Source organism: Phaethon aethereus (assembly GCF_964289735.1).
Source record: "Phaethon aethereus genome assembly, chromosome: 25".
Taxonomy (NCBI): Eukaryota; Metazoa; Chordata; class Aves; order Phaethontiformes; family Phaethontidae; genus Phaethon; species Phaethon aethereus.
Genome location: NC_138601.1, coordinates 6,262,057 through 6,286,922, shown reverse-complemented (window position 1 = coordinate 6,286,922; position 24,866 = coordinate 6,262,057). Strand labels below are relative to the sequence as shown.

General features: G+C 44.5%; 1 protein-coding gene across 1 annotated transcript; it reads left to right on the top strand.

The window, feature by feature from the left end:
- Positions 1 to 1,365: 1,365 nt before the first annotated feature.
- On the top strand, positions 1,366 to 21,159 carry TOP2A (DNA topoisomerase II alpha; the record flags this gene model as incomplete). Its single annotated transcript, XM_082010487.1, has 35 exons — positions 1,366 to 1,398; positions 1,785 to 1,931; positions 2,106 to 2,196; positions 2,670 to 2,733; positions 3,243 to 3,388; positions 3,769 to 3,866; positions 4,198 to 4,410; positions 4,616 to 4,789; positions 5,032 to 5,133; positions 5,624 to 5,761; positions 5,934 to 6,076; positions 6,342 to 6,495; positions 6,907 to 7,032; positions 7,511 to 7,621; positions 7,715 to 7,820; positions 8,497 to 8,606; positions 9,368 to 9,460; positions 9,942 to 10,056; positions 10,376 to 10,497; positions 11,071 to 11,219; positions 11,946 to 12,177; positions 12,305 to 12,439; positions 12,564 to 12,764; positions 13,339 to 13,534; positions 14,856 to 14,947; positions 15,533 to 15,679; positions 15,783 to 15,866; positions 16,511 to 16,708; positions 17,659 to 17,764; positions 18,064 to 18,204; positions 18,641 to 18,791; positions 18,933 to 18,994; positions 19,293 to 19,418; positions 20,479 to 20,708; positions 21,010 to 21,159. The coding sequence occupies 35 exons, from the start codon at positions 1,366 to 1,368 to the stop codon at positions 21,157 to 21,159; spliced, it is 4,686 nt and encodes a 1,561-aa protein (XP_081866613.1).
- Between the last annotated feature and the right edge of the window lie 3,707 nt (positions 21,160 to 24,866).

Here is a 24,866-nt window from a genome sequence, read left to right as displayed (position 1 = left end):
CACGCACCCCAGGCAGCCCCCCCCCATGATGTGGAGCTGGGGAAGCAGCACCGGAGACCCGTGGGTGGCACGGACGGCAAGAACTGCAGCGTTGGAGCCGTGCAAGAGCACCGAGAGGACGCCGTCCCCGCGGCCGGGCTGTGCCGTGCTCATCCCCGGCTGTGCCATGCCTGCAGCTCCCTGTGCCGTGGCAGGGTGATGCCAGGCTGTGCCCGTTCGCCTCCCTGCACCTCCAGCAAAGCGAATGCTGTCATTGCCCCAGAAATAAAGACACAAAAAGGTTGGCGTCTGGGATGACACTGTTACGGGGGCGGCCCTACCCAGGATGTTGCCCGCTGCAGCGAGGGGCATGGGGGGGCAGGCCACAGCCAGCGCAGGGAACGGGGAGAGGGTCTGGAGCCAGGCGTGGGCTTCAGCCCTCTTGGGATCAGCACAAATGGGGGGTGGACAGTGAAGTCACAGGGTTCCGTTTCCAGTGATGTCAGTGTTGCCGGGTACTGCGTCAACAGAGCAGCCTCCCCCAGAGTGCGGGCAGCAGGCTTCGCCTCTCCTGGGTTGCAGGCAGCGGGGTTTGCCCCCCTGGGGTGCCGGCAGCGAACGGAGGCAGAATGCGCAAGAAGCTGGCGCCGTCGCGCTCCCTGCGAAGCAGCGGGCAGGCAAGGGTGCGCGGGCAGGGCTGGGGCGCGGGGTCTGGGCAGCAGCAGAGAGCTCGGGGTCGCTCTGCGCGCGGCGGCACACCCCGCGGCCTGGGGCCTGTTGAAGAGGCAGTGCTGTGCCCCAGTATCCCCACTGTGCCCCCGGGACCCCCCCAGTATGTTCCAGTGTGACATGAGGGCCTGCCCAGTTGGTCCCTGTGTGTCTCCAAAAGCTGCTCAGTGTATACCGGTGTGTCCCCGGAGCCTGTCCAGCATATCCCAGTGTGTCCCTGGGGCCCGCCCCGTGTGTCCCGGTGTGTCCCCAGATGCTGCCCTGCGTATCCCAGTGTGTCCCCGGGGCACACCCAATGTACCCCAGTGCATCGCCAGGGCCTGCCCAGCGACCCAGCACAACACACAGCCAACGGCAACCGGGCAGGCATAGAGCACCGCGGCACAGCGCCCTCCCCCTCGCTCTTCTATTGGTCGATAGCGCTGTCCGTTCCGTAACTATCCCTTCTGAGTGGCTCGTTTGAATGTGCGGAGAGCCTTGTGACTGGCAAGGGGGGGGGGCACCATCCGTGTCCCCGCCCTCCCGCTACGATTGGCGCCTCGCTGGAGGCCGCGGGCAGGGATTGGCGGAGGGTTTCGGCGGGCTGAACGGAGGTTTGAAACGCTCCGGGCGGTTGGAGGCCGCCATCGCCGCCGCTCAGCAGCGCCCGTCGCCGCCATGGAGCTCCAGGAGTCCCCGTCGCCCCTCCGAGTGCGTGCGGCGCCCCGCCACCCTCTCCCGCCCCACAGACCGCGGCCCCCCGTCCCCGCAGGCCTTCGGGTTCCCCCGCCACCCCTTCCCCTCGGCGTCCCGGGCCTCTCTCAGCTCCCGTCGGGCCTGCCTGGGCCACCCTCGCGACCTCTTCCCCCAGCCCCCCCGGTCTCCTCAGACCCTTCGTTCCTCTGAGGTTTCCCCATCCACATCCTCCTCGGCCCGTCCCCGTCCCCCCCCCCGGGATCCTCTTGCCGGTACCCTGTCGGGGTTCCCCGCTGCCCGAGCCCACTCCACACCCCCCCCCCCGACTTGCTCCTCTTCGGGCCCCCCGCTTCACCTCCCGGCCCCCGCTGCCCCTCACCGCCGCTGTGTCCCCCGAGCAGCCCGCGGACGAGAACGCCCGGGTGCGGAAGGGCGATGGCACCAAGAAGCAGCTCTCGGTGGAGCACATCTACCAGAAGAAGACGCAGCTGGAGCACATCCTGCTCCGGCCCGACACCTACATCGGCTCCGTGGAGCTGGTCACCCAGGTGCGGGGGTGGCCCGGGGCAAGGGGGGCAGTGGGGCTAAGCCACTGAACTCCTCGGTGCAGGTGGGAAGTCATTAACATCAGTTTATAAAGCACAAAACGTCTGCTTTACAGACTGATGGCACAGAAGAGGAGGTGTGCCAGGGGACTTATATATTTCTTGCCTTCTTTTCAGCAAATGTGGGTTTTTGATGAGGATGTGGGCCTTAACTGCAGAGATGTGACCTTTGTGCCTGGCTTATACAAAATCTTTGATGAGATTCTAGGTAAGGTCACCTATCTGTTGAGTCAATGATTGACAAGTTACTAATGGGTGCTAAATGTCTAAGAAAACAGAACTAAATGTAAGAATTTATCAAGCGTACTTTTATCTAGCTGCGTTGTTGACCAAGTGATGTCTATTGCATAATTTGATGGATGGCGTTTGCAGAGTACGTTGTTGATTGTGCTTGGAAATACTGGATACTAATGCTCTTCCATTAGTGCTATTTAATAGGAACCCATTCACGGGATGATGGCGCACTCTATTACAAACCCAATTTCATTCAGCCCCAAATCCTCCCTTTTATGTTAACTTGTAGTACTTATCTTTGTAACTTGGAAAAGTACTTGCATACCAAGGTGGTATTTAGTAACAGTGTATGGAATTTTTGCATTCATTCTACTGAAGACACTTTCTAGTTAATAGTTTTGCCTTGATTGAGGATGTAATATAATAAAGATAATCTTTCCTTTCTAGTCAATGCTGCAGACAACAAGCAGAGGGATAAAAGCATGTCATGCATTAAAGTTACAATTGATGTGTAAGTTTTATTTCATTTTTGTTCATTGCCTTCCCAACCCAAGTGCGTTACATTTTCTCACTCAGGTGCTGTTCTACTAAGCTGGTGTAGTATCAGCAGGCTCTGCGGTGAGGCCAGTCCAAGTTAGGCCAAATGTAATTCACCAGCTGTGAAAGCCTTTTGCTTTCTTTAGTCCCTTGGTCTCTAAGAGAGTGCTGACCAGTGAAATGACTGCTTTTTTGTTGTTGTTCTCCGTTGAGGCCATTTTCCTCTTTTCTTCCTCTCAACCTTTTTGTTCTGTCACTGAGCATAGATGTAGGATTTCTATGTGTGATCGTCCGTTTCATAGACGGTATCTGCCCATCCGAGGATATTTTGTTGACTTGTCCTCCCTCTGCTGGCTGTTTCTGCACTTGCGGAAGAGAAATTTGCTCTCGATGAAATGGGAGCCTTTCCCAGAGCGTTCCTATAATACTTGTTTCATAGCTCATTCAGTTGCAGCCTTAAAAACACATATTTTGTTCCCATAGGGAGAATAACACCATCAGTGTATGGAACAATGGTAAAGGTATTCCAGTTGTTGAACATAAAGTGGAGAAGGTCTATGTGCCTGCCCTTATTTTTGGACAGCTACTAACATCCAGCAACTACGATGACAATGAAAAGAAAGTCACAGGTAGGGAAGACTCTCAAATATGCACTAATATTTTTGAGCAGCCTGATCAGTTTAAATATTTGAACGGAACTAAAGTAGGGGGAAGAGGGTCCCTGGTGCCACATGAAAACAGCGTTCTGAGTTCATCAGAGAGAAGGCTCCATGCTCTATTTTATAGTAGTAACAGTACATACACAGAGAACAGGAAAAATCCTCTTTGAACGTTAATCCCAATTAAATATGGGTTTAGAGTCACGTACTGAGTTTGTGCGATATTGTTGCTTATTGCCAGTTATACTTCAATTGTGCTGAAGTGTCTCCTAACTCCTGTTAGTCTGGTATTCTTTTAGATGGTTTTGAACAAAGGTAATAACATAAGTCTGTTTTCCTTCTAATTCCAGGTGGGCGAAATGGTTATGGAGCCAAACTGTGCAACATATTTAGCACAAAATTTACTGTGGAAACTGCATGTCACGAATACAAAAAGTTATTCAAGCAGGTATGAACACCTCTCATTTCAGTAAGGTTATACCTGAGATTTTCAAGACAGAAAATTTTTGTTCCAAAAATCTGGGCGTAACATGCATTCAGTGCACCGTGATTAGAATAAATTTGGCCTACAGTTACTGTACCACCAAATAGAATTCAAGTGAATAATGAAATGAGCAGGCATAATCAGAATCTAGTTTTTAACCAGTGGTTTTGGTTTGGTGTTTTTTTTTTCCAAATGAAAGTATTTAAAACTCGTTAATCAGCTTACTGCTTTTAAAAAACTAAGCTGGTTGCTCATGTGTGTTGGACTTGCAACTCACAAAACCTCCTTTTCTCAGACCTGGACAGACAACATGGGAAAGGCTGGTGAAATGAAACTGAAATATTTTGATGGAGAAGACTACACGTGTGTCACTTTCCAACCTGATCTGTCAAAATTCAGAATGACAATTCTTGATAAAGACATTGTAGCACTAATGTCTCGAAGAGCATATGATATTGCTGGATCCACAAAGGATGTCAAAGTTTTCCTAAATGGACAGAGGCTGCCTGTAAGTGAGCATTTAAAAGAAACAGTAATATCTCTATTTCTCATGCCATTTAAAGAGTGAGATTTTGTTGAAGCAATTTATATCATTACACATAGTAAAGGGAAAATTTGCATGAGTGATTTCCCTACCCACTTTTTGGGAGGATATGAATTACATATTTATAGGAGCTGTTATAAACGAGTTGTCTGCTTTCATCTATATGCAGGTGAAAGGATTCCGCAGTTATGTGGACCTCTATTTGAAGGACAAGGTAGATGAAACTGGTAATGCACTTAAGGTTATCCATGAGGAAGTAAATTCTCGGTGGGAAGTATGTTTGACACTGAGTGAAAAAGGCTTCCAGCAAGTTAGCTTTGTCAACAGCATTGCCACTACAAAGGTAACTCTTCCTTAGTTTATTTAGTCAAGCTAATGCCATATTCTTCATCATTAATATTCTTAGCTATTTTCAAATGTATGTATTTTAGTGAAAAATACCTAGTTGCTTAATGTTGCAAAGACTATGCTTTCAAATGGATATGCAAATATCAATAGATATTTCAAATAGTTTCAAATAGATATGCAGGCTTTTTTTTTTTTCAATGGAATCACCACCAGGTCTTTGGTCTCATTTTCCCTTAGGGTGGCAGGCATGTTGATTATGTAGCTGACCAGCTCGTGACTAAACTCATGGAAGTTGTGAAAAAGAAGAATAAAAATGGAGTTGGAGTGAAGCCTTTTCAGGTACAATGTCAGAGTTTCCACGGTGGGACACACAACTCTAGCATTATTGCAAATTGCAACTACAGCTTAATGCATTACTACATTAATTAATAATATGTATTTCCATTGTACAGACAATATATATAAAATTGTTAATTATAGAAGTCTCATATTGTCCAGTTTAAGCCAACTAACAAAGAAAAGATTGTTTGGCTGATGTATTTTGTAATCAGAACACTTTAAGTATAGATGCACTAAAATTCAGTATCTGTGAGATAATACCTATTTAGGCTGGGAGCTGCTGATCCTTTGACATCCCAAATCCTATAACACTCTTCATGAATGTGTGTTAGCTGCCCTAAATTCTTTCAGGACATCTAGGAAAATTCAAAAACATGTGGTGATAATTGAGTTTTTCTTCACTGTTTGATTGACAGGCGAATGTCAGAACGCACCGCTGTTACTGCGATGAGCCTGTATAACGTGTGATGCTTGTTGTATTTAACTATAGGTGAAGAACCACATGTGGATTTTTGTGAATGCCTTAATTGAAAACCCAACTTTTGACTCTCAGACTAAGGAGAACATGACCCTGCAGGCAAAGAGCTTTGGTTCAACCTGTAAACTGAGTGAAAAATTTACTAAGGGTGTAAGTATTGGTATATACAGATAATCAAGATATCTGTAAAACTGCATCTTGTGTTTAAAGTGGCAAATACATACTTCTGAAGTAATGTCATGAGCTAAAGAAAAAGTATATAACTTCTGTCATTGTTAAGGCTTTTCCCACAATTGTTTGGGGTTATTTTTTTGTATTGCAGGCAGTTGGCTGTGGCATTGTTGAAAGTATCCTAAACTGGGTAAAATTTAAAGCTCAGAGCCAGCTGAATAAGAAATGTTCGGCTGTGAAACACACTAAGATTAAGGGTGTTCCTAAGCTGGATGATGCCAATGATGCTGGTAAGTGTGTTACATCTCTTGTAACCAATTCATTCAAAAACAGTTAAAACTTGTTTGTTAGACAAATGACAAAATTGTCTCCTGAAGATAATGAGAAAACCTGTAATTATAGTTTACCCCCATTTTACAGTCCCATTTACTATGTGCAGTGCAACAAAACCAGTATGTGTTAGAAGATATTTATTCTCATTCAATTTGTGATTATGCAGGCTTTGATTTCACTTCTTAATTTAGAAAATTGACGACTTTTTTTTTTTTTTTTTAGGCAGCAAGAATTCTTTAGATTGTACACTTATCCTGACTGAGGGAGACTCAGCCAAAACACTGGCTGTCTCTGGCCTAGGAGTGGTTGGTAGAGACAAGTATGGAGTATTTCCCCTTCGTGGGAAAATACTCAATGTCAGAGAAGCTTCTCATAAGCAGGTACGTTGGAAAATCTTTATAGTCTACATGTTAGAAGGTGCGGTGTGCTTTGGGTAATGCAGTGTGTTTTAACTGAGTCAGTACAGCTGAACACCTGGAACACTAACTCATAGGAGTAGTTTTAGATGCCTGAGTCTAGTCTCATCTTCAGACTGCCTTGCTGGTTAAGTGGGAGTATTGATTAAGTCCTGTTTGGTGTTTTGCCTGAAGGGGATAGTGTTTGTGTTGTAGAAAATGTTTGGAATAATCAAGAATAATTTATGCATTAGACTTCAGTTTAGAAATTATGAGTTTCTAAACAGCAAAAAAAACACTGACAAGACAAAGTTCAGTCAATGGCTAATTTTAGACTTTTTTGAGCTACATTTTAAGTCTGAAAGACAAGTTTTTATTCCATGTGATCTTTTCCAGATTATGGAAAATGCTGAAATCAACAATATCATCAAGATTGTGGGTTTACAATATAAAAAGAACTACGAAGATCAAGAATCTTTAAAGAGTCTTCGCTATGGGAAGATTATGATTATGACAGATCAGGTTAGGTTCACTAAAATTGAAAATTGGGAGAGGAAAAAAAAAGCCAACACTTGAATACAGAGTAAAGAAGAAAATACTACCTTTCTCCCACTGCCATTGTTTTACCTAATTCTCTGTATTTGTTTCTTTTTATCAGTCTGTATTTTAGTGGGTCATAATGTCTTTTCAGCCACAAAACAAAACAGATAAAATAGAGAGGGGAGCAACATCACCAAATAGCTAAATATTGTTTTTCCAGTCTGATGATTCAAGGCTCTTGACCAGTCCTTGATACCTTTTTTTTCCACCAAGAATGTGCCTTTTCTGTTTGTCCTAATTTTCATAAGTTAAGCAACACATTGTCACCTTTTTAGAAGTGAAAGTTAATAGGGACACTTAGCTGGAATTGTAGAATCATTTGGTATTAAGCTAACAATTGTCACTTCCATCATGTCTCTTATTGAATGTCTTTTTTTCTTCTTTTTTCTTTTTAAATCAGGATCAAGATGGATCGCATATCAAAGGTTTGCTGATTAACTTCATCCATCATAACTGGCCATCTCTTCTAAGACACAACTTTTTGGAGGAATTTATTACTCCCATCATAAAGGTACAAGCTGGGTAGATGGTAAGGTCAAGGAGCAAGAATCCATTGGTCCACATCTGCCTCTCATTTCACAGTTAAAATATTTGTTCATTGTAGGTCTCTAAAAACAAAGAAGAAATTGCATTCTACAGCATTCCTGAATTTGAAGAATGGAAAAACAGTACACAGAACTACAATTCATGGAAAATCAAGTACTATAAAGGTTTGTAGAAAACTTAATATGGTGAAACAAAATGATCCCAGTAAGAGCATTCATGATTAAATTCATTTAGCCCTGCTTTTGCAGAAGGGTTTGGACTGGGTGACCTCCAAGTATCTTACCTCATAAGATACTCTGATTACAAATACATGCAACATAAAATATAAAAGCAAGGAAACAAGAATCTCTAAGTGGATAAAATCTCAATAAAATCTTTCAAAATGGAACTACAATGTTGTAGATAACTATTCTTTCAGCCCTGTTGGGCAGTATGCTCAGTTTTATGTGCTGTTTTCCACAGTACAATCCTTGTGTACTGTTAGCACTGTAAGCTAAGTACTTACTCCAGAATTTCTTAATACCAGTAAGAAGGTTGCCAACTGCAGAGCAATGGCTAGATGATGAGGAATCATTTCCAATTTGCAGTCAATCATTTTGGATAGCTACAGGAGTTATAAACAAAATCCAAAAGTACAACATGCAACTGCTTGCTTATCTGTAATTGTGATTTTTGTGATGCCTTACAATCTCATTTTAAAGTAATGTAAGTTTTCAGTAAGTCATCTTCATGCTGTACATTTATGTGACACATCACAGAAACTAGGCATAGCAAAATATTTCTTTGAACTGCAACTTAATTTAAGCAAGTTATTAGGATTAACTAGTACTGTCTCTGCAGGTTTGGGTACCAGCACATCGAAGGAGGCTAAAGAATACTTTGCAGATATGGCTAAACATCGAATTGGCTTCAAATATTCTGGGCCTGAAGATGATGCTGCGATCACCCTGGTAACTAATACTCGATTTAATTGCTGACCTACTACCTTTGGTATTCTACTGCTGAGAGTGCTGTGTATTTTCTCTTAAAATGCTTTTAGAGGCCTTTGGGCTTGAGACAATTTCTTTGTTACCAAGGCTACAGCTTTAGTCTAACCAGTAGAAGCAAATCTGTCCATGGACCTCAGGCCAAGAGTACCCTTTTAATGATGGTTTTTAAATATAGCTCAGAACAAACTAATCACTACAAACCAATTGACATTTTAAGACATAATAGTAAACATTGCTTTAACATTTTTCTGCATGTTCTGCTGCAATTTTCTCAAAGTCAGACCTCCCCTTTCTCCCCCAGATTTTCTTCTTGTATAACAGTTCACAGTGAATTAAAACAGTCTTTGCGTCTGTGAACTTCTTCACCTTCAGTAGACATTGACTCTTAAGTATTCTGAGCTATTAGGCAATGCTAAAAAAACAATTTTTTCCCCAAAATATTAATTTTCCCCAAAATCTGCTTTAGTTTTCTGTTATTATGTTAAAAATCCATACTTTTAAACCTAACTACCATGTCTCCTAAAGACTGGTGGAAATGATGCTCTTTTATTAATAATAACAACAACCTTTTATAGCACTTCTTGGGCTATTAAGTCAGCCTGTTTAGCATGTTATTCTCCTGGGTAAACTCCTCCTATATGCTTTCTTTTTCTCAAGTGGTCCAATAGGGCACACCACAGAATGTCCTAGAATTGAGTTACTTTTCATTTTGTAATATACAGGCCTTTAGCAAGAAGAAGGTAGAAGAGCGAAAGGAGTGGCTGACTAATTTCATGGAGGATAGAAGGCAACGGAAGCTGCATGGTCTGCCAGAGGTAAAAGGTTTACATATATGAAGGAAACTGGTTTCCTGTTCTCTCCCTGGGGCTGTTCTCAGCTTCATTCTGGCATGCAAGAGCTGCACACAGCTCAGACTCAGTGAGACAGTCACCACATTATGGGACAGTTAAAATGTTTCAGGATTTTGCAGAGCAGCTTCTTCTCCCATCTTATCAGCGTAGCCTTGTTGTCAATTGTCCAACAGTTAATTTCTTTTAACTCTTATCTTTCAAATTACTTTATCAGTAGGGAAATTATAACTTCAGCAGGACTGTATGAAGACTTTATTTGTCAAAAAAATGGGTCTGCATCATGGGAAGCGATATTTCATGTTGCCATGCTAAGAATGTCAGCACTTGAGCTGTGTTTAGCTAGTCTTAGAAGGAGCTTCCATTTTAGTGAAACTATCCAAGTATGAGCTAAGAAATAGATTAGACCTTGTTAAAACTAAGGCAATCTTGCACCTGTTTTTCTTAGGAATACCTATATGGGAAAAACACGAATTACCTGACGTACGACAACTTCATCAACAAGGAGTTAGTGCTGTTCTCAAACTCAGATAATGAAAGATCAATCCCATCACTGGTTGATGGTAAGTTATTTCAAGGTAGTGATTCCACGTAGTGCATTCCACAGAACTTAATAAATTAGTGTTTGTATGTTATATCATCAGAATCAGAGTAACAAGCTGAGCTTTCAGGATCAGTGTTCTGAAGTCCGTTTTCTGCTGTGCAAGTTTTTTAATCTTTGGATTGAATGTCTTGTCCATTTTGTGGTATATTACTGCAAGTACTTTACTCTCCTGGTGCAGAATCTTTAGGTGTATAGGTAGTTCTTAGTCTCTGGAGAGCAGAAGGAAAGTGAAATACATTGTGCATTCTAATCACAAGGTCTTGTCTTTTTTTATACAGGTTTGAAGCCAGGTCAAAGAAAAGTTCTTTTCACATGTTTCAAACGAAATGATAAGCGGGAGGTGAAGGTCGCTCAGCTGGCTGGTTCTGTAGCTGAGATGTCCTCATACCATCATGGTGAAGTAAGAACCTGGCCTGGTTGTGCAAAATGCTTTTTTAATGAAAGGCAAAAAAGCCTGTTGACTTGACAGTTAAGATGCCTATAAAGCAGAATTAGATGTTTGAGTATAAAAGACAAAGCAAAGTGGCTGTCGATCCGCTATTAATACTTAAATATTAATTTAATCTGAGATTGGTCAATCTGCCTGTCCTACCTAGACTTTATGGGAGTATATTTCATTCAAAAAGTAGAACAGAAAAACACACTTTATTTGTGATAGCTTTAAGCAGATTTTAATAGCCTTTGTACCTTGATAAGGAGAAGTTAAGCATTAAAACAAGCTTCCCTTGTGAGACTGATAGAATCATTCATTGGAGATTTCAAGAACAGGTAGATGGCAATGTATCGTGGCTCACTGGAGTGTATCTAGTCACGCAGACTTGGAGGGTCTTGGGATGCACTTTTAGTGAGTTTCCTCTAGTATTTTATTAGTTGAGTTTATTCTGTGTATCAGTTCTGTGTGAATTTTGCCTTTAACTTTGTCCATTCAGTGAAGAATTCTGCATTTTTAGCTTTGAACCTTCCTTCATTGCAGGCATCGTTGATGATGACTATTATTAACTTAGCTCAGAACTTTGTGGGCAGTAACAACCTCAACTTGCTACAGCCTATTGGTCAGTTTGGCACAAGGCTGCATGGTGGGAAAGACTCTGCCAGCCCTCGATACATCTTTACAATGCTCAGGTCAGTATTAAAGAATTCGTACTGTCTTAAATATTTTTAGCATGATACAGGACTCAATTTGACAGCATTTAAAATGAAAAATTAATTTAGTTTTTCCCTTTAAAACTTTGGACTACTTGCATACTCAGTAGCAACAATTGATGTGAGATTTGGAACCTAGATGCAGATATGTAAACTTGGTTATCATCTCAGAGAACAGAAAGGTATAGCAGAGAATATGGAAATGGGAGCGAAACCGAAGAGAGATTTGCACAGGATAATAAAAAATGAACTTGAGTTGAGAGGGTGAAGCTCTGGTATCTGAAAGTACAACACTGTAGTCTCTGTGGCCCAATGGTCACTCAGGTTGAACTTCATCAAATCTGTTACTTGAGCACATGTATGGTTGAGCATGTGTATGGTTGTACCTAAAGCAAGGTATACAGGTAACTGGAGCCTTCCCAGACACTAAATGTCTAATATACATACTTTAAAGTACAAGCTTAGGGTCCCATATAGTCAGTGGAACCTATAGAGATTGGTGAGATTGATGAAGATGCATCTCTGTTTTGAGTGTTACCCTAGAAGCCTAGTTTCCTAATGTAGACACACAGGCTGTATGGCTAAGGGTGGCTGAGAGGAATAAACCTGATTCATGTGTTTTGTTTGTTTTCTGGGGGTTCTTTTTGCATGGTGGTCACTGTTCTGTAACAAGAATTTGGGCTTAAATTCTCTTTTCCATTCTAGCCCACTTGCTCGGTTGCTGTTCCCACCAATGGATGATAATGTCCTGAGGTTCCTATATGATGATAATCAACGTGTGGAGCCAGAATGGTATATGCCTATCATTCCAATGGTGCTGATAAATGGGGCAGAAGGGATTGGTACTGGCTGGTCCTGTAAGATTCCCAACTTTGATATCAGGGAAGTTGTGAATAATATTCGTCGTCTGATGGATGGAGAAGAGCCACTGCCAATGGTAAATAATATATTTAAAAAGCAATGTCTCACCCGTTAGTTTATTCAGCACATATTGGAAGATTTCATGCAAGTGTTTAAAAACAAGCATCAACACAAAGCTGAATCCAGTGTTCTTTTCTGCTTAGCTTCCTAGTTACAAGAATTTCAAAGGTACAATAGAGGAGCTGGGACCTAATCAGTATGTGATAAGTGGTGAAGTGTCTATCCTCGATTCTACAACCATTGAGATCACTGAGCTGCCTGTCAGAACATGGACACAGGTAATAAACAGTGAATCTGCCCTAGGAATGTGTAGTTTGCCCTATAAAGCAAAAAGTGATTAGTGTGTTTTGGAGATTTTCATCTCCATGGAAAACATGGGTCTGACTTTGATTCTTTTCTCAGACTTACAAAGAGCAAGTTCTGGAGCCAATGTTAAATGGGACTGAGAAGACACCCCCACTAATCATAGACTATAAAGAATATCACACAGACACGACAGTGAAGTTTATAGTGAAGATGGTTGAAGAAAAACTAGCTGAAGCTAAAGCAGTGGGGCTGCATAAGGTCTTCAAACTCCAAACAAATTTAACATGCAACTCCATGGTACGTAATAGATTTTGCCATAGAAAGTTCTTGGTTTAACTCGAAGACTGTGTGGAGAGCTTGCAGTTGCTGCACGTAAAAAAAAATCCTCTTTTGCAGTAACTTATTCACTTCAATTTTTCTGCTGTTACTGGCTTTAAATCAGCTTTCTAAATATACCTTCAAAAAGTCAAGAGACTGGCTTGGGAATGGGCCCAGAGTGGTGTGGTCTTGCCTGAAGGAGTCAAAGTGATCTGAAATCACACCGTTCAGGGAGACCTTTGTTGTGACAACACCATTGCCGTTGAATGTCTGGATTCTGACAATGTGTCAAGCCTGAGGCAAGATGTTTATCCTACAGATAGCTTTAAGATTCAAGTAACCTTAACCCTACTCTGTGTTTTCAATAACTTTGACATCCTAAAATTGTCTCTGCTGCCATGCCTGCAAACTGAAGCAATTTCTAAAATAACGCTAAGGTTTTCTAACTTGTTGGCTAATAATTCAATTGTACCATCACACCTGTGTTGTAGCTAATTTTCAGTGGTTTGGGAAATCAATTTTCTGATCATAATGCCTGTGTTCTTCCATCTAGGTTCTTTTTGACCATGTCGGCTTTCTCAAGAAGTATGACTCTCCCCAGGATATTCTTAAAGAGTTCTTTGAACTCAGGCTCCGATACTACAATTTGAGAAAAGAATGGCTTATTGGAATGCTAAGTGCCGAGTCTGCAAAACTGAGCAACCAGGCTCGTTTCATCCTGGAGAAAATAGATGGCAAAATTGTGATCGGTATGCATTGTTCTCGGCTACTTGGTTTATGAAGCTGGGAGAAGAGCTAGGTGCTCCCTTGAGTTCTGTCAGCACCCCCTCAGCCCTGGGCTGGCTCTTAACAAACTACACCAGACCTTATCTTTCTGTTCCAGTAACATACAAGAGGAAAATGCTTCACAGAGTATCCTTGGTCTGTAGAGCATTATGCACATATTAACTAAAACAGGATACTCACACAGCTTTCCTACTGTGCATTTGATGCTATTTTGAGAGTAGAAATATTATTTAATAGTTTAGCAGTAATTCCTGTCTGTTTCTGACTCAGTAGCAATAAGAGTTAAGTACTGGTGGGGTTAGAAAGGGGTAGTGTTTTCTGTTCAAATGTGTATTTCTTAAGAACCCATATCTCATCTGTGTTATCTCTGTGAACCTCTGCAAAAATATTCCAAATCATGTTCTCAGTGGACTGGGGTTTCAAACTTAGAAGATACTCAAGTTAGCAGCATCTGAGAATCATGAGCTAGAAAAAGAAACAGTTTTGTGTTCCCAGCATTCAAATTTTTCAATCGACTTTTCCACCTCAGTGTAAAAGGCAGTCTGTATTTTACTTGCACTCATGGAGGATGCAGCTAGACAAAGTGTCATAAGATGCTTTGTGGTTTGTGTCTGAAGGCAGCCCGATAATCCCAGCAGCCTGTGTCAGTTTGACTTGTCTCAGGAAGGGAAATAATTCCCTTGAAATGCATTTTCGTGGGTTTTTGTAATAAGCAGTTCCAAGGCTGACAGAGCTGGTTTCATTTGTATTTGTGTCTCATGGTTGATTGCTTCTGATATCTTAAAAAGGAACAAATTCCAGATGAAGCATTTCCATTGGTTGGGGCACTTATAGCATAAATTTCCCAGGTGGAATCTAATGAGGTGCAAGCTATACCCAAAGCCTTGGAGTGTTATTAGGGGGGGTTTCCTCTACCCGCCTGCTTGTTATCATGAAACCTTTTTGATACCATCACACCTTTTTTTCGAAGTTCAAAAACTACTTAGGGCTGGAGAAATATGTACATGGAAATGAAGAAGAAAAATATTTACAGGGCTCTGGCAGGTGTTCTTGACAGGTATAGGAGCAATGCTGACCTGACAAATCACCTGCTAAGTAGGAATGTTTTAGATGTTATTTCAGGCTCTTCCACATGTCCCACCTCTGATGAGGAAAGGCTATTTTAGAGCCAATAGGATGCTGAGCTGTTGGAAACATGGGATCCAACATATAAAGCTCATCTGTCTTTCCTAACAGTGATTGGTAGTGGTCACTAACTGACAACCCCAAAATGTCTGTTTACAGAAAACAAACCCAAGAAAGAGTTGATTCAAGTTCTTATCCAGAGAGGGTATGAATCTGATCCAGTGAAGGGTTGGAAGGAATCGCAAAACAAGGTAATGCTTCTGTCATCCTCTCTAAATAGAACGAGCCCCTATCTCTGACACTTCATAATTTGCAGGAAGAAGCCCAAGTTGCTTTTCAATTTGTAGGAGTCCAGAGCTTGCGTGTCTGGTATGTCTGTGATAGGAAACATAAAACAAGCAAAAATTCAGTCTCATGCTCAGAAGCCCCTGAGACCCAGTCATTCAGGTTTGAGTCTGTCAGGTCAAGTCTTCCTGCCACGGCAATTTCTGCTGCTCCTTAAGGGTTTCCTTCCACCTGTGGGACACAGTTGGGGAAGGGCTGTGAGGAAAATGGCAATTTTAAGTAGCCTGAGGAGAGAATCTGGATTATCAAGACAGAGAGGCCAAATAGAGTAGAGTAAAAGAGATTTGGAGAATTGTTTTTGCAGATGGATTTCTCTGTGTGATAGCAGCTGAGGCTTTAAGAGGTGTATCTATCCATTTCTGAACTGTTCTAGAAGAGTCTAGGATGCCATAAGTATATGGAGTATCTGAAGCAGTCCAAATTTGATCGATAGCCCTACACTTGTATGTCAATATATTTGTTGACAATGTTTATTTTGAATCCACATTCAGGAAGAAGAGGGGGAGGAGGAAGAAGAGGAGAGTGCGAAAGAATCAGCTACAGCTACTGGACCAGACTTTAACTATCTGCTGAACATGCCCCTTTGGTATCTGACTAAAGAGAAAAAAGATGAACTTTGTAAGCAGAGGGATAACAAAGTATGTTCCTTCCCTTTCTTATAAAAGCATTATTATATAATATATTTTTTTAATGGCAGATTAAAATATGTGACTAATGATTATCAACTGTGATTCCCTTTAGGAAAAGGAGCTGGAAAACCTTAAGTGCAAGAGCCCATCTGATCTGTGGAAAGAAGACCTTGCTGTCTTTGTTGAAGAACTTGATGTATGTCAGTGTTCAGTGCAGATGACTGACTCCCTTATAGCCTTACCCACCAGCTTTACTGACGTTTTTGTCATAACAAGGAAACTAAAAGTGATAACTCCTATGTCTTGCACTCATTGAGGAGAATGAAAGCTTTCTTCACCTTCTTAGCTTGGAACAGGAGTAGTGCTACTCTGGGCCAGGGAGTCAAACCACCAAGGTGGCTGTTGGAAGGAGGTCAATTACCAGTCTGAACAGCAAAGAGGAGTTTTAGGAGGGCTTGAGCAAAAAATAGCGCTGCTAGGATATAGTCTGAGGATATGTAGATCAAAGGGCTTTTTGGACACTGAAAAGGAGAGGGAGGGGATGGGCTTTGCTGAACAGAGCCCAAATTGTGGGCAGGTGTCTGAGTACCATCACACCTGGTCACTGCCTGCGTGTCGTCTTACTCCTCAAGTAACCAAACTATAGTTCTTGCTTAAATCATTGCCTGAAAATGTGCAGATCTGTAGCAGAGTGGGAAGCTTCCTTTAAAGTGGTGGTAGGAAATCTATCAGCAAGTACAGAGTGCTTTACTGCAAGGGCTGTGAAGGTGGGGTTTTTTCAGTAGTATGTTGTTTCTTTGGTATTCTTATAGTTGTATTATTTTATGCTCACCTCTGCAGGCAGTGGAAGCCAAGCAAATTCAGGATGAGATGGCAGGGTTCGTTGGTAAACCTTTAAAGGTGAAAGGAGGGAAAATGAAGGTGAAGAAAGCGCAACTGTCAGAAGTAATGCCATCACCTCGTGGCGTGAGGGTTGTTCCTCGGATAACTGCAGAGATGAAGGCAGAGGCAGAGAGGAGAACTAAAAAGAAAATAAAGGTAAAAAGGAACATTCTAAATGCTTAATCTTTCTTTACATCCTCTTCAATACAGTCCTAAAGAAATGCAAGTTCTTGTTAGCTGAATTTGTCCTTATGAAGCAGCTATTCAGGGAGAGGGACAGAATCTTAGGGCATGGGGAACACTGGAAATGGATGTTTCTCAGTCTAAAGGAGAACAGATTCACTAATGTATCAAGAGTCGGCTTAGAGGGAAATCTTTTGGCAAGATCATATATCACAATGTCAGAGATGGGTTGGTAGCTTAGAAATGAAAAGGCAGATGCAAGTAAGGTTGTTCTAGGTGTCTTGGGGATTTTATAAATCCTCTAGCAGGCAGGAAGCACAGCTAGTAAACTTAATTCTCTAGAACAGCCTTTGCATTTCCAGTAAGGCTTTCAGGCACTTAATACCATTATTGTTCTTGATATCAAGGAGATAAAGAAGATTTAACTCTTTTCATAGGGGTAGTTGAAATTATGCCATTCAGCCATTTGCAACATAGAAAATTAAAATATCCCCACACCTGTTTTGACCTGTAAGCCAGACGTACTGCTCCTTTCCTACAGATGGTTCCATCTAACAGTTTTTCCAAATAACTTGCACTGTTGTTTTTAACCCACCCTGTTCAACTTTGCATCCTCAACACACCCTAGAGCCATACTGTCACCACACAAAGGCGGTACCAAAGCACGCTCAGGAGTGGGACAAAGTTCCTGTTTTTGTTGATGTTGGATTTTGTGGTTTAAGTCACCTGATCTGGGGACAGATCATGTCTGATTTACTTGGCTGTAATCAATTTTACATGCAGTTTGTTCCACAAACTCAGATTTCTTGCATTGCTAACTTTCATACACCTAAAAGAAGCAGTTCCTTTCTACATTGCTCTGTGTGCCTCTGCTAACAGTGTGAGCTGACTTGTATCTATTTGATACCTGCTTGTATCTTCAGAGTGAAAAAAATGAAACGGATGAGAATCAAGAAGAAAACACATCAGGAGACAAAGAGTCTTCGGGCCTTAAGCAGAGATTAGTGCAGAAGCTCAATACTGAGCGAGGTAAATGCTTTTATGTGTTATTCCATCAATGGAAAGTGAGGGGAAGGGTTGTAAATTTGGTTATCTGACCTCTTCCTGAAGGTGACGAGTAACATCTAGGATCAGTATTTTTGGAAAAACTAGGTGAGAGAAAGTGATCCTGGATAACAGTCAAGCAGGATAAATTACTATTTCTCTTTGATGTTTAAGCTAGAATCCTCTGAATTTTTAGTGATGTATTTCCAAGTTGAGCTTGAACTGCTGAGCCTGAAGTACACATAGAAGTTTGCTAGTTCATCCTGCCTCCCCGTATTTTTCAGGTGCTAAGAGGCAGGCCACTCTACCATTTAAGCCACTAAAGAAAATGAAGAAACGAAACCCTTGGTCTGACTCGGGGTCTGAGTCAGAGTCTGATTTTGAAGCACCTCCTCCAAGAGAGAGAGTGGTTCGCCAAGCAGCAGGTGAGTGACAACACAAATGCAGAAGAGGAGCAGTCTGTGGAGGAGAAAATTGAACAGACTCTTTGGGGAGCTCCCAGCGGCTGACGTCTCAGTCAGAAATAATTTTTAAGAGGCTTATTTTATAGTATATAACAACTAATTGTTTCTACCATTTGAGCAGATTTTCACAATGCTTTTCAAGGAAAAGCCGAAATGGGCAACTAGAGAAATAAGGTTATTGGTTTTAATTACACAACTGTGTTGGCCAGTCAAATGCGTTGTTGGTACGTGAGCCCAGAATACAGTTGTGATTCAGAGTCTTCTCACTGGCAGTCTCACTATCTGCTTGGTTTTAGTCAGATCTTTATTTTTAATAACTGCAGCTAAAATATTGAAAAAGAAACTGAGCTGCGTATTGCCAAATGTGTAAAATAATACATCTGTGTCATTTAATCAGCCAAAGTCAAGACCATAATCAGTTCAGACTCGGATGCAAATCTCTCCAGCTCAGATGAGGAGTCTGAATTTCAGGGCGACAGTGAAAGCGACACTGAATTGAATACAAACTCAAAAGAAAAACCTGCTCCCAAGCCCAGAGCTGCTCCGAAGTGAGTATTTCTCCACGTAGTCACTGGAAATCAGTTGTGCTTCCAGTGTTAGTGCTAAATAGAAATTAATAGCTCTTTTTCTTCAATGCACCTATTTAGTGCCTTGTAAGTTGAAAAAATACTTGGGATTTTGTATTCTAGGGAAACCACTGAAAAAGCAGCTAAAGCTCCCAGGCAAAGCCCAGTGCAAAGTGCTATCCCTGGTGAGTATAAGACCTTCTAAACCTTGTTGATTTTCCTAAAACCCCACAAGAGTGCACTGGACCAGTGCTTAACACTGACAATGGCAGACACCAGTCACAAGGTCTTGCAAAGAAACTCTGATGCTAGGGTTTCAGTGCACCAGACTTCTCTGTTTCTAACTCGATTTTGTGATTAATCCAGTTTTAATAGTTCTCCTTTTTATGAAGTGGACAAAAATTATTTCCTTCTGCTCTAATGTTTATACCCAGAGTAGATAACTTGACTATTTCAGACTTACTTTCTGCTTGCTTTGTTCAGTTCAAGACCGAGATGTTGCTAGTGAAAATGTGAGTCAAGCTCCTGCAGTTCCTTCTGTCTCTGTGCCGCGCACTAAGGCCATACCTAAAAAGCCTGCTGCAGCTAAGAAAGCCAGTGCCACTAAGGGTAAGGCAAAGTTTAGTAACAGTCATTATTCCTGTGGGAAACAAGTCTGAGTGATTTTGCTAGACATTTAGAGGCCCGAATAACTTTTGAGTTTTCATTTCAGAAAAGATCGGAGGTTTGTGGCAAAGGTTGCCTAGTTGTCATTTTTTAAGAAGTTTGTTTCCAAACATATCATGTTCTAGTTCCTCTCAGACATGCTTGAAGGGAGTGAATTTTCGTTTGAGAACAGGAAAAGTGAATGCTTCCTACAGTGCTACGTAATACTTGGCAGAAATAATCCGGGTGGAATTTGTGTCTTGCAGTCAGTGTTCTACTTCATGTCTTTTTGGGAAGAAAGCTACTTGGTAGCTTGCTTCCCAGGAAGAAGAAAAGCTTCTTTGGGGTAGCTTGATCTATTTAGTGCTACCTCGACCTCATAAATCTACGGCATTTGACTTAGGTTTGTTGTTTTTTTAAAAACTTAACTGCCCAGAGTCTTTGTCAAACTTTGAAAGCTGTTTTGCATATTCCATCACTAGCTGGTTTTGATCCCAGCAGTAAAGTAGTATGTTACCACAGGAAAATAGCTGTTTCTTCCACTTCTAAATTGAGAAAGCCTATTATCATTCAGGAATGGCCTGCTCATTTCAGCTTAACTCGGAGACGTGCTTCAAGATGCTGTTAAAAAATGTCAAAATATAGGTAAGAAAGAAGTGCACAAGTAACTGTTTAGTATAGATGGTAAATTCATTCCTTCCCTGTGCAAAAATTTTGAAGGTATAAGATTGGTTACACAGCCTTAAGAGTTCAGGACTTTTCAATCTGAAATAGTCTGTAAATTGCTTTGGGTACATTTTAATTTGATCCTCTAAATGTAGTGGAACTAAGCAGATAAACAACCTCATTTCTCATAATCCTGGTAAAGAGCAATCTTTCTAGAAAACCATGCTTCAAATGAGACGACCTGCGTGCTGACCTCGCAGTATAGTGCAGAGCTGTATTTGTGTTGGAAGTAATTCACAAACTGCGAATGAGAAGAGAGGCAGCAAAACAAGGGTTTAAACGCAGAGTTCTGTTTCAGATAACCAGCCGTCCATCATGGATATCCTAGCCAAGAAAAAGGCTGCACCCAAATCCAGCAAGACAGCGGTGAAGGAGGGATCCCTGCGTTCTGAGACCAGAGCAGCGGGTGACAAGAAGGCTGGCCCGAGCAAGGGGCGGAAAGTTGTCAAAAGGCAGCCAAGCTCTTATTCGGATTCGGATTCGGATTCAGATTTTGGCTTGAAGCCTTCCAAATCAGTTGCGGCAAAGGTTTGTACTCTGCCACCCGTTAGAGCCGAGGGGGTACCGCAGAGTGTGGTGTTGGTTATTCTGGCAGAAAAAACGTGGTAGAGGTAGAACCTCCTGTGCGACTCCCGTCGTTATTGCTGGGTGTGGGGAGGGTGGGTGAGGAGGGCGGGTCGGGCACGCGTACCTATCCCAGATTGTTGATTTGGTCCCATCAGTCCAAACAACCACCTCGCCCGTGACACAGTGGTGTGTTTTATGCTAATCGTGTTCCCTGTTTATGCTCAGAGTCATGATTCACTTCTTGACTATGCTTTCCCTCCAGAAATCCAAGCTGGAAGACGATGATAGCTTTACTGTTGATTCAACTGCTCGTGCGGACAGCCCCATAGCAGCCGTGCCCCGTACCAGGCCTGGACGTCTCAAAAAGCCTGTCCAGTACTTGGAGGAGTCCGATGAGGATGATATGTTTTGAATTTTTATGAAGATTTTAAGCTGCTGATCCAAACCAATCTACAAACTAGCCTTCAGCAGAGATCTTGACAAGCTCTCACCAACAAACATCTCAGACCAGGAAATCTTTTCACTGCATTTAAGCTAGTCCCAAAGTGTTTGTAACAAGTGAATACAGCTCTATTTTTCTTAGTTTTAAATAACTTCGATTGTTTAAACAGGAACACACACACACACCGCCCTGCCTTTCTTGTGAACATTGGAGCCATCTGCCCAGCTAGTGCTGATGCACTTCCCTCTTACCCATTAGCTAGCTGGAATCTTTTGACACTTTGTGGTAATTTTAATGTTAAAGTAGACTTTAGAACATACCAAATCTTTTAAAATACCCTCCCATATAGATACCTTCCTCTAGATGTCTTAAAAAGTAATAAAATAGACAAGCTTTTAACTCCACAACCGTAGGGACATGTGAGGTGTAGGCATTCAAAACTCCATGCTAGTGTTTTTCTTTCTCTTCCGCAGTCCTTTGCAAGTCCCTGTTGCTCAACCTCTGCCATGTTGAGTTTTAGCCTTTGTTATTTTAAATTCAGGTTTAGTAATGGAGGTTTGTGCAGACTTGTCTCCACACTGTGCTCACTGTTGGCAGCTTTATCTTCTGTCTGGCTGCCAAGAAGCCCCGTTTCAGCTAGTTCAGCCCAGAGGTCATCTTCAGGTAAGAGATGCTTGTGACTACCCATGCCTTGTGCCGCTGAAGATCCAAGCGGGTGTCTCTGCAGTGCCGGCTGAGCAAGACGGGCTCTTAGAGAGAAGGACAGCGGCAGGACAGACATCCGCCATCCAAGGGTCTTTGATCTGTGGGCGCTTGCAGGAAAGCCGGTTGGTTATTCCCATGCACGCGTTGGAAAGCAGCAGGTTCCCCCGCGCTGAGCTCCTCTGCTGCCATACTCGGCACAAGAAAAGGCTGTTGTACAGAGCAGCTCCTCGGCAGCGTGAAGCTTCTCCTGCTGCCGTTTCTGGGGACAAAGAACTTCCCCTTAGCACATCCCCCTGCGAGGTGAGGCCTGCTCATCACCTCAGTGCCTCGGGGTAGTCTGACCTTCCAGCACTCGGGTTCCTCAGCAGAAGCAGGGAAGCTTCATCTCCCCCTTCCCCTTAGAAGTACTTCACTGGAGTATTTATCTAGTTGTTTTTGCTTTTCAAAGGCCATGTCTGTACCACTGAGGGATATTTCTTAACTGTCTATGTAAATACTTTGTGTTTTTCTTCTTGTCCTGAGTTTCTGTCCTTTTTAGTATTTATGTAATAAAAGTGTTTTTACTCAAGCTTTCTTCAATAAAAAGGACTTGTCCTCAGCTGCCTCTTCTCTCCGTTTTCCCTTGCGCCGGCTCCCCAGAGCCATGGCTTGTCTTTGTTCGTAGCGAGTACTCGAAGCTCAGACTTTCCCAGGAGCAAGAGGCCATCAGATCCCACCCGCTGCTGCCAAGACTGGTCTAAATGGGTCATCTCCATTGTCTAACCATGCTCGTTATTTCTGAGGTTATTTCCGGTGCTGATTTAGCCAGTTTTGGCATTGTTATGGAAATGACCACCGCAGAGCTTGCACCAAGCCCTCTGCTCTGTGTGTAGGGCTGCTGGAGGTGATCACCGTGGCCTGGGCCATGTGAAGAAGGTGCTGGGGCAGAGCTGCACCCCGCAGGAGGAGCTGTGGGAGCCTCGGGCTTTGCAGCGACGGTCCCCTCAGCACGGCCTGTCCCCTCTGCTTCCCCAGCTGGGAGCTGGTGCCATCAGTGGGATGTCCCTCGGCTGCTCACTGGCAGCTGCCAAGCGCTGTGAAAACCCCACTGGTGTCCTGCCTTCCCCCTGGCTGGGCGTGGGTCAGCACTTGCTGCCGCCGAGCCCCGGACCGTGCCTGAGGCAGTGCCTGCAGCCAGCTCTGGTGCTGCCTGGGCTGTTTCCCTGCTGGTTCCTCACCACCGAGGCTGTGGCTTTGCAAAACCGCTGGCGGGACCCATCTGGGCGCCAGATCTGAGGCCTCCAAATTCCTGTGAATGCCCGCGTGGCACCCGGCGTCAGCCCACGGGGATGGTCATGCCCCGGTTCTGCTTCTGTGAGGGCGGCCGCAGGTGAGGGGTGGCTGAAGGCTCCGAGCGCGCGAGGGATTTACTGGAGGGACGGGTTTGTGCTAAGCCGCCTCTCTGGGCTGGAGTTGCACCCCTGGGGGGCTGCCTGTCAGAGCTGGGCGAGATATGGGGGGTCCCTGCAGCAGGAGGGATCAGGGTCGCTAATGAAGCCCTGGGGGACAAACTGCGCTGTCCCACATCCCTGCACCTGGGTGCTCAGCACCCCAGGGCCCCCAGAGCATCATGCACATGGCTGAAACGGGGCGCAGGGTCGATGCGGGGCTGCCATCGTGCCGGCAGCCACGGGGAGCTGGCCGTGGCTCCTGGGCTGGCACGGGGGGACGAGCAGGACCCAGCTGCAACACCCGCCTCCCCCCACGTCCCAGGCTGGTGATTCCCCGCACATAGGGAGCTGCGTGGCTGCAGGACCCAACCGGCAAACCCCGGGGCCCCTCGGTCCCCTGCCAGCCATGGCACAGCCGCCGGGTGCAGGCACTATCGGTGCCACCGAGGTGCTTTGCTGGAGCCCAGTCAAGTGTGGAAAGCGCTGTCAGATTTTCCACTGCCGGGCTCTGGAGAGTGTCTCTGGCGCGTCCCCGGCGAGGGGCCGTGCTATTTACGGCTCTCCTTGCTGCAAGCACACCCGGAGAATCAGTTGTCACAACTCGCACAGCAAATGGCGAGGCCGTGGCCGCGCGGCCTGCTCGGGGCTGGTGATGTAGCTGCTCCCGTAACCCCGGCATCACCCCAAATGTATACATAGAGCTGCGTGTGCGCTCACGCACACAGTGCACCACAGTGTCTGTACCAGGATTTTCTCCATCACAAAATGCCACTGTCAGGGGCCCTGGGGATGCTGCGTGCTGCTGGAGGGGGCGCGGTGGCTTGTGGGGTGTCGGGCACCAACTCACTGTGGGCATCGCACGGCCCCCAAGGGGCAAGGAGGGCCCGAGGGTGACCCGCGCCGGCCGGGACTCTGCTCCTGCTACCAGAAAGGGAACCTGAGGCACAGGCGAAGGCCACTGGCACTTGCCCCGGCCGGGTGGGGCTGGCAGGAGCCCCGGCCGTGCCACGGAGCATTTCTTGCAGAGCATCGCAAGGCTTTGAAAAGCAGCTGCCCGGCGGGGCTGGTGGCGTAGCATCCTGCCGGCCCACACGTGCCGGAGCTGGGGGCAGCCAGGGACGGCCCACGGGACTCTCCATGGCCCGTACGGAGCAGGGAGGGCTGGTGCCAGGCCGCGCATCCCCCGGCACAGCGCCCCAGCCCCATGGGGGAAGAGCCCGGCCCCGGATGAGACCGCGGGGCAGGAGCCGCACAGGGAGGCGCTGCCAGCGCTGGGGTGGGGGCTTTTGGGGGCTGAGCACTGTGGTTGGTACCCCCAGGCCCTGGGGGTTGGGGGGGGGCAAGGCACAGTGGCATTTCGGGGGGGGGGGCCGCCCCTGCACCGACCTGTGCCCCAGGCAGCCGCTGGCCCCGGGGCAGGGAGAGCATTTGTCCGTGAGGTCCCCCCAGCAGAGCCGAGCCCTTCCCTCCCCTCCAGGCACCCCCGCGGCTGCTCTGTCTCTTTAAAAGGACTCCAGGCGTGGCTGCGCGACCGTCGTCCCA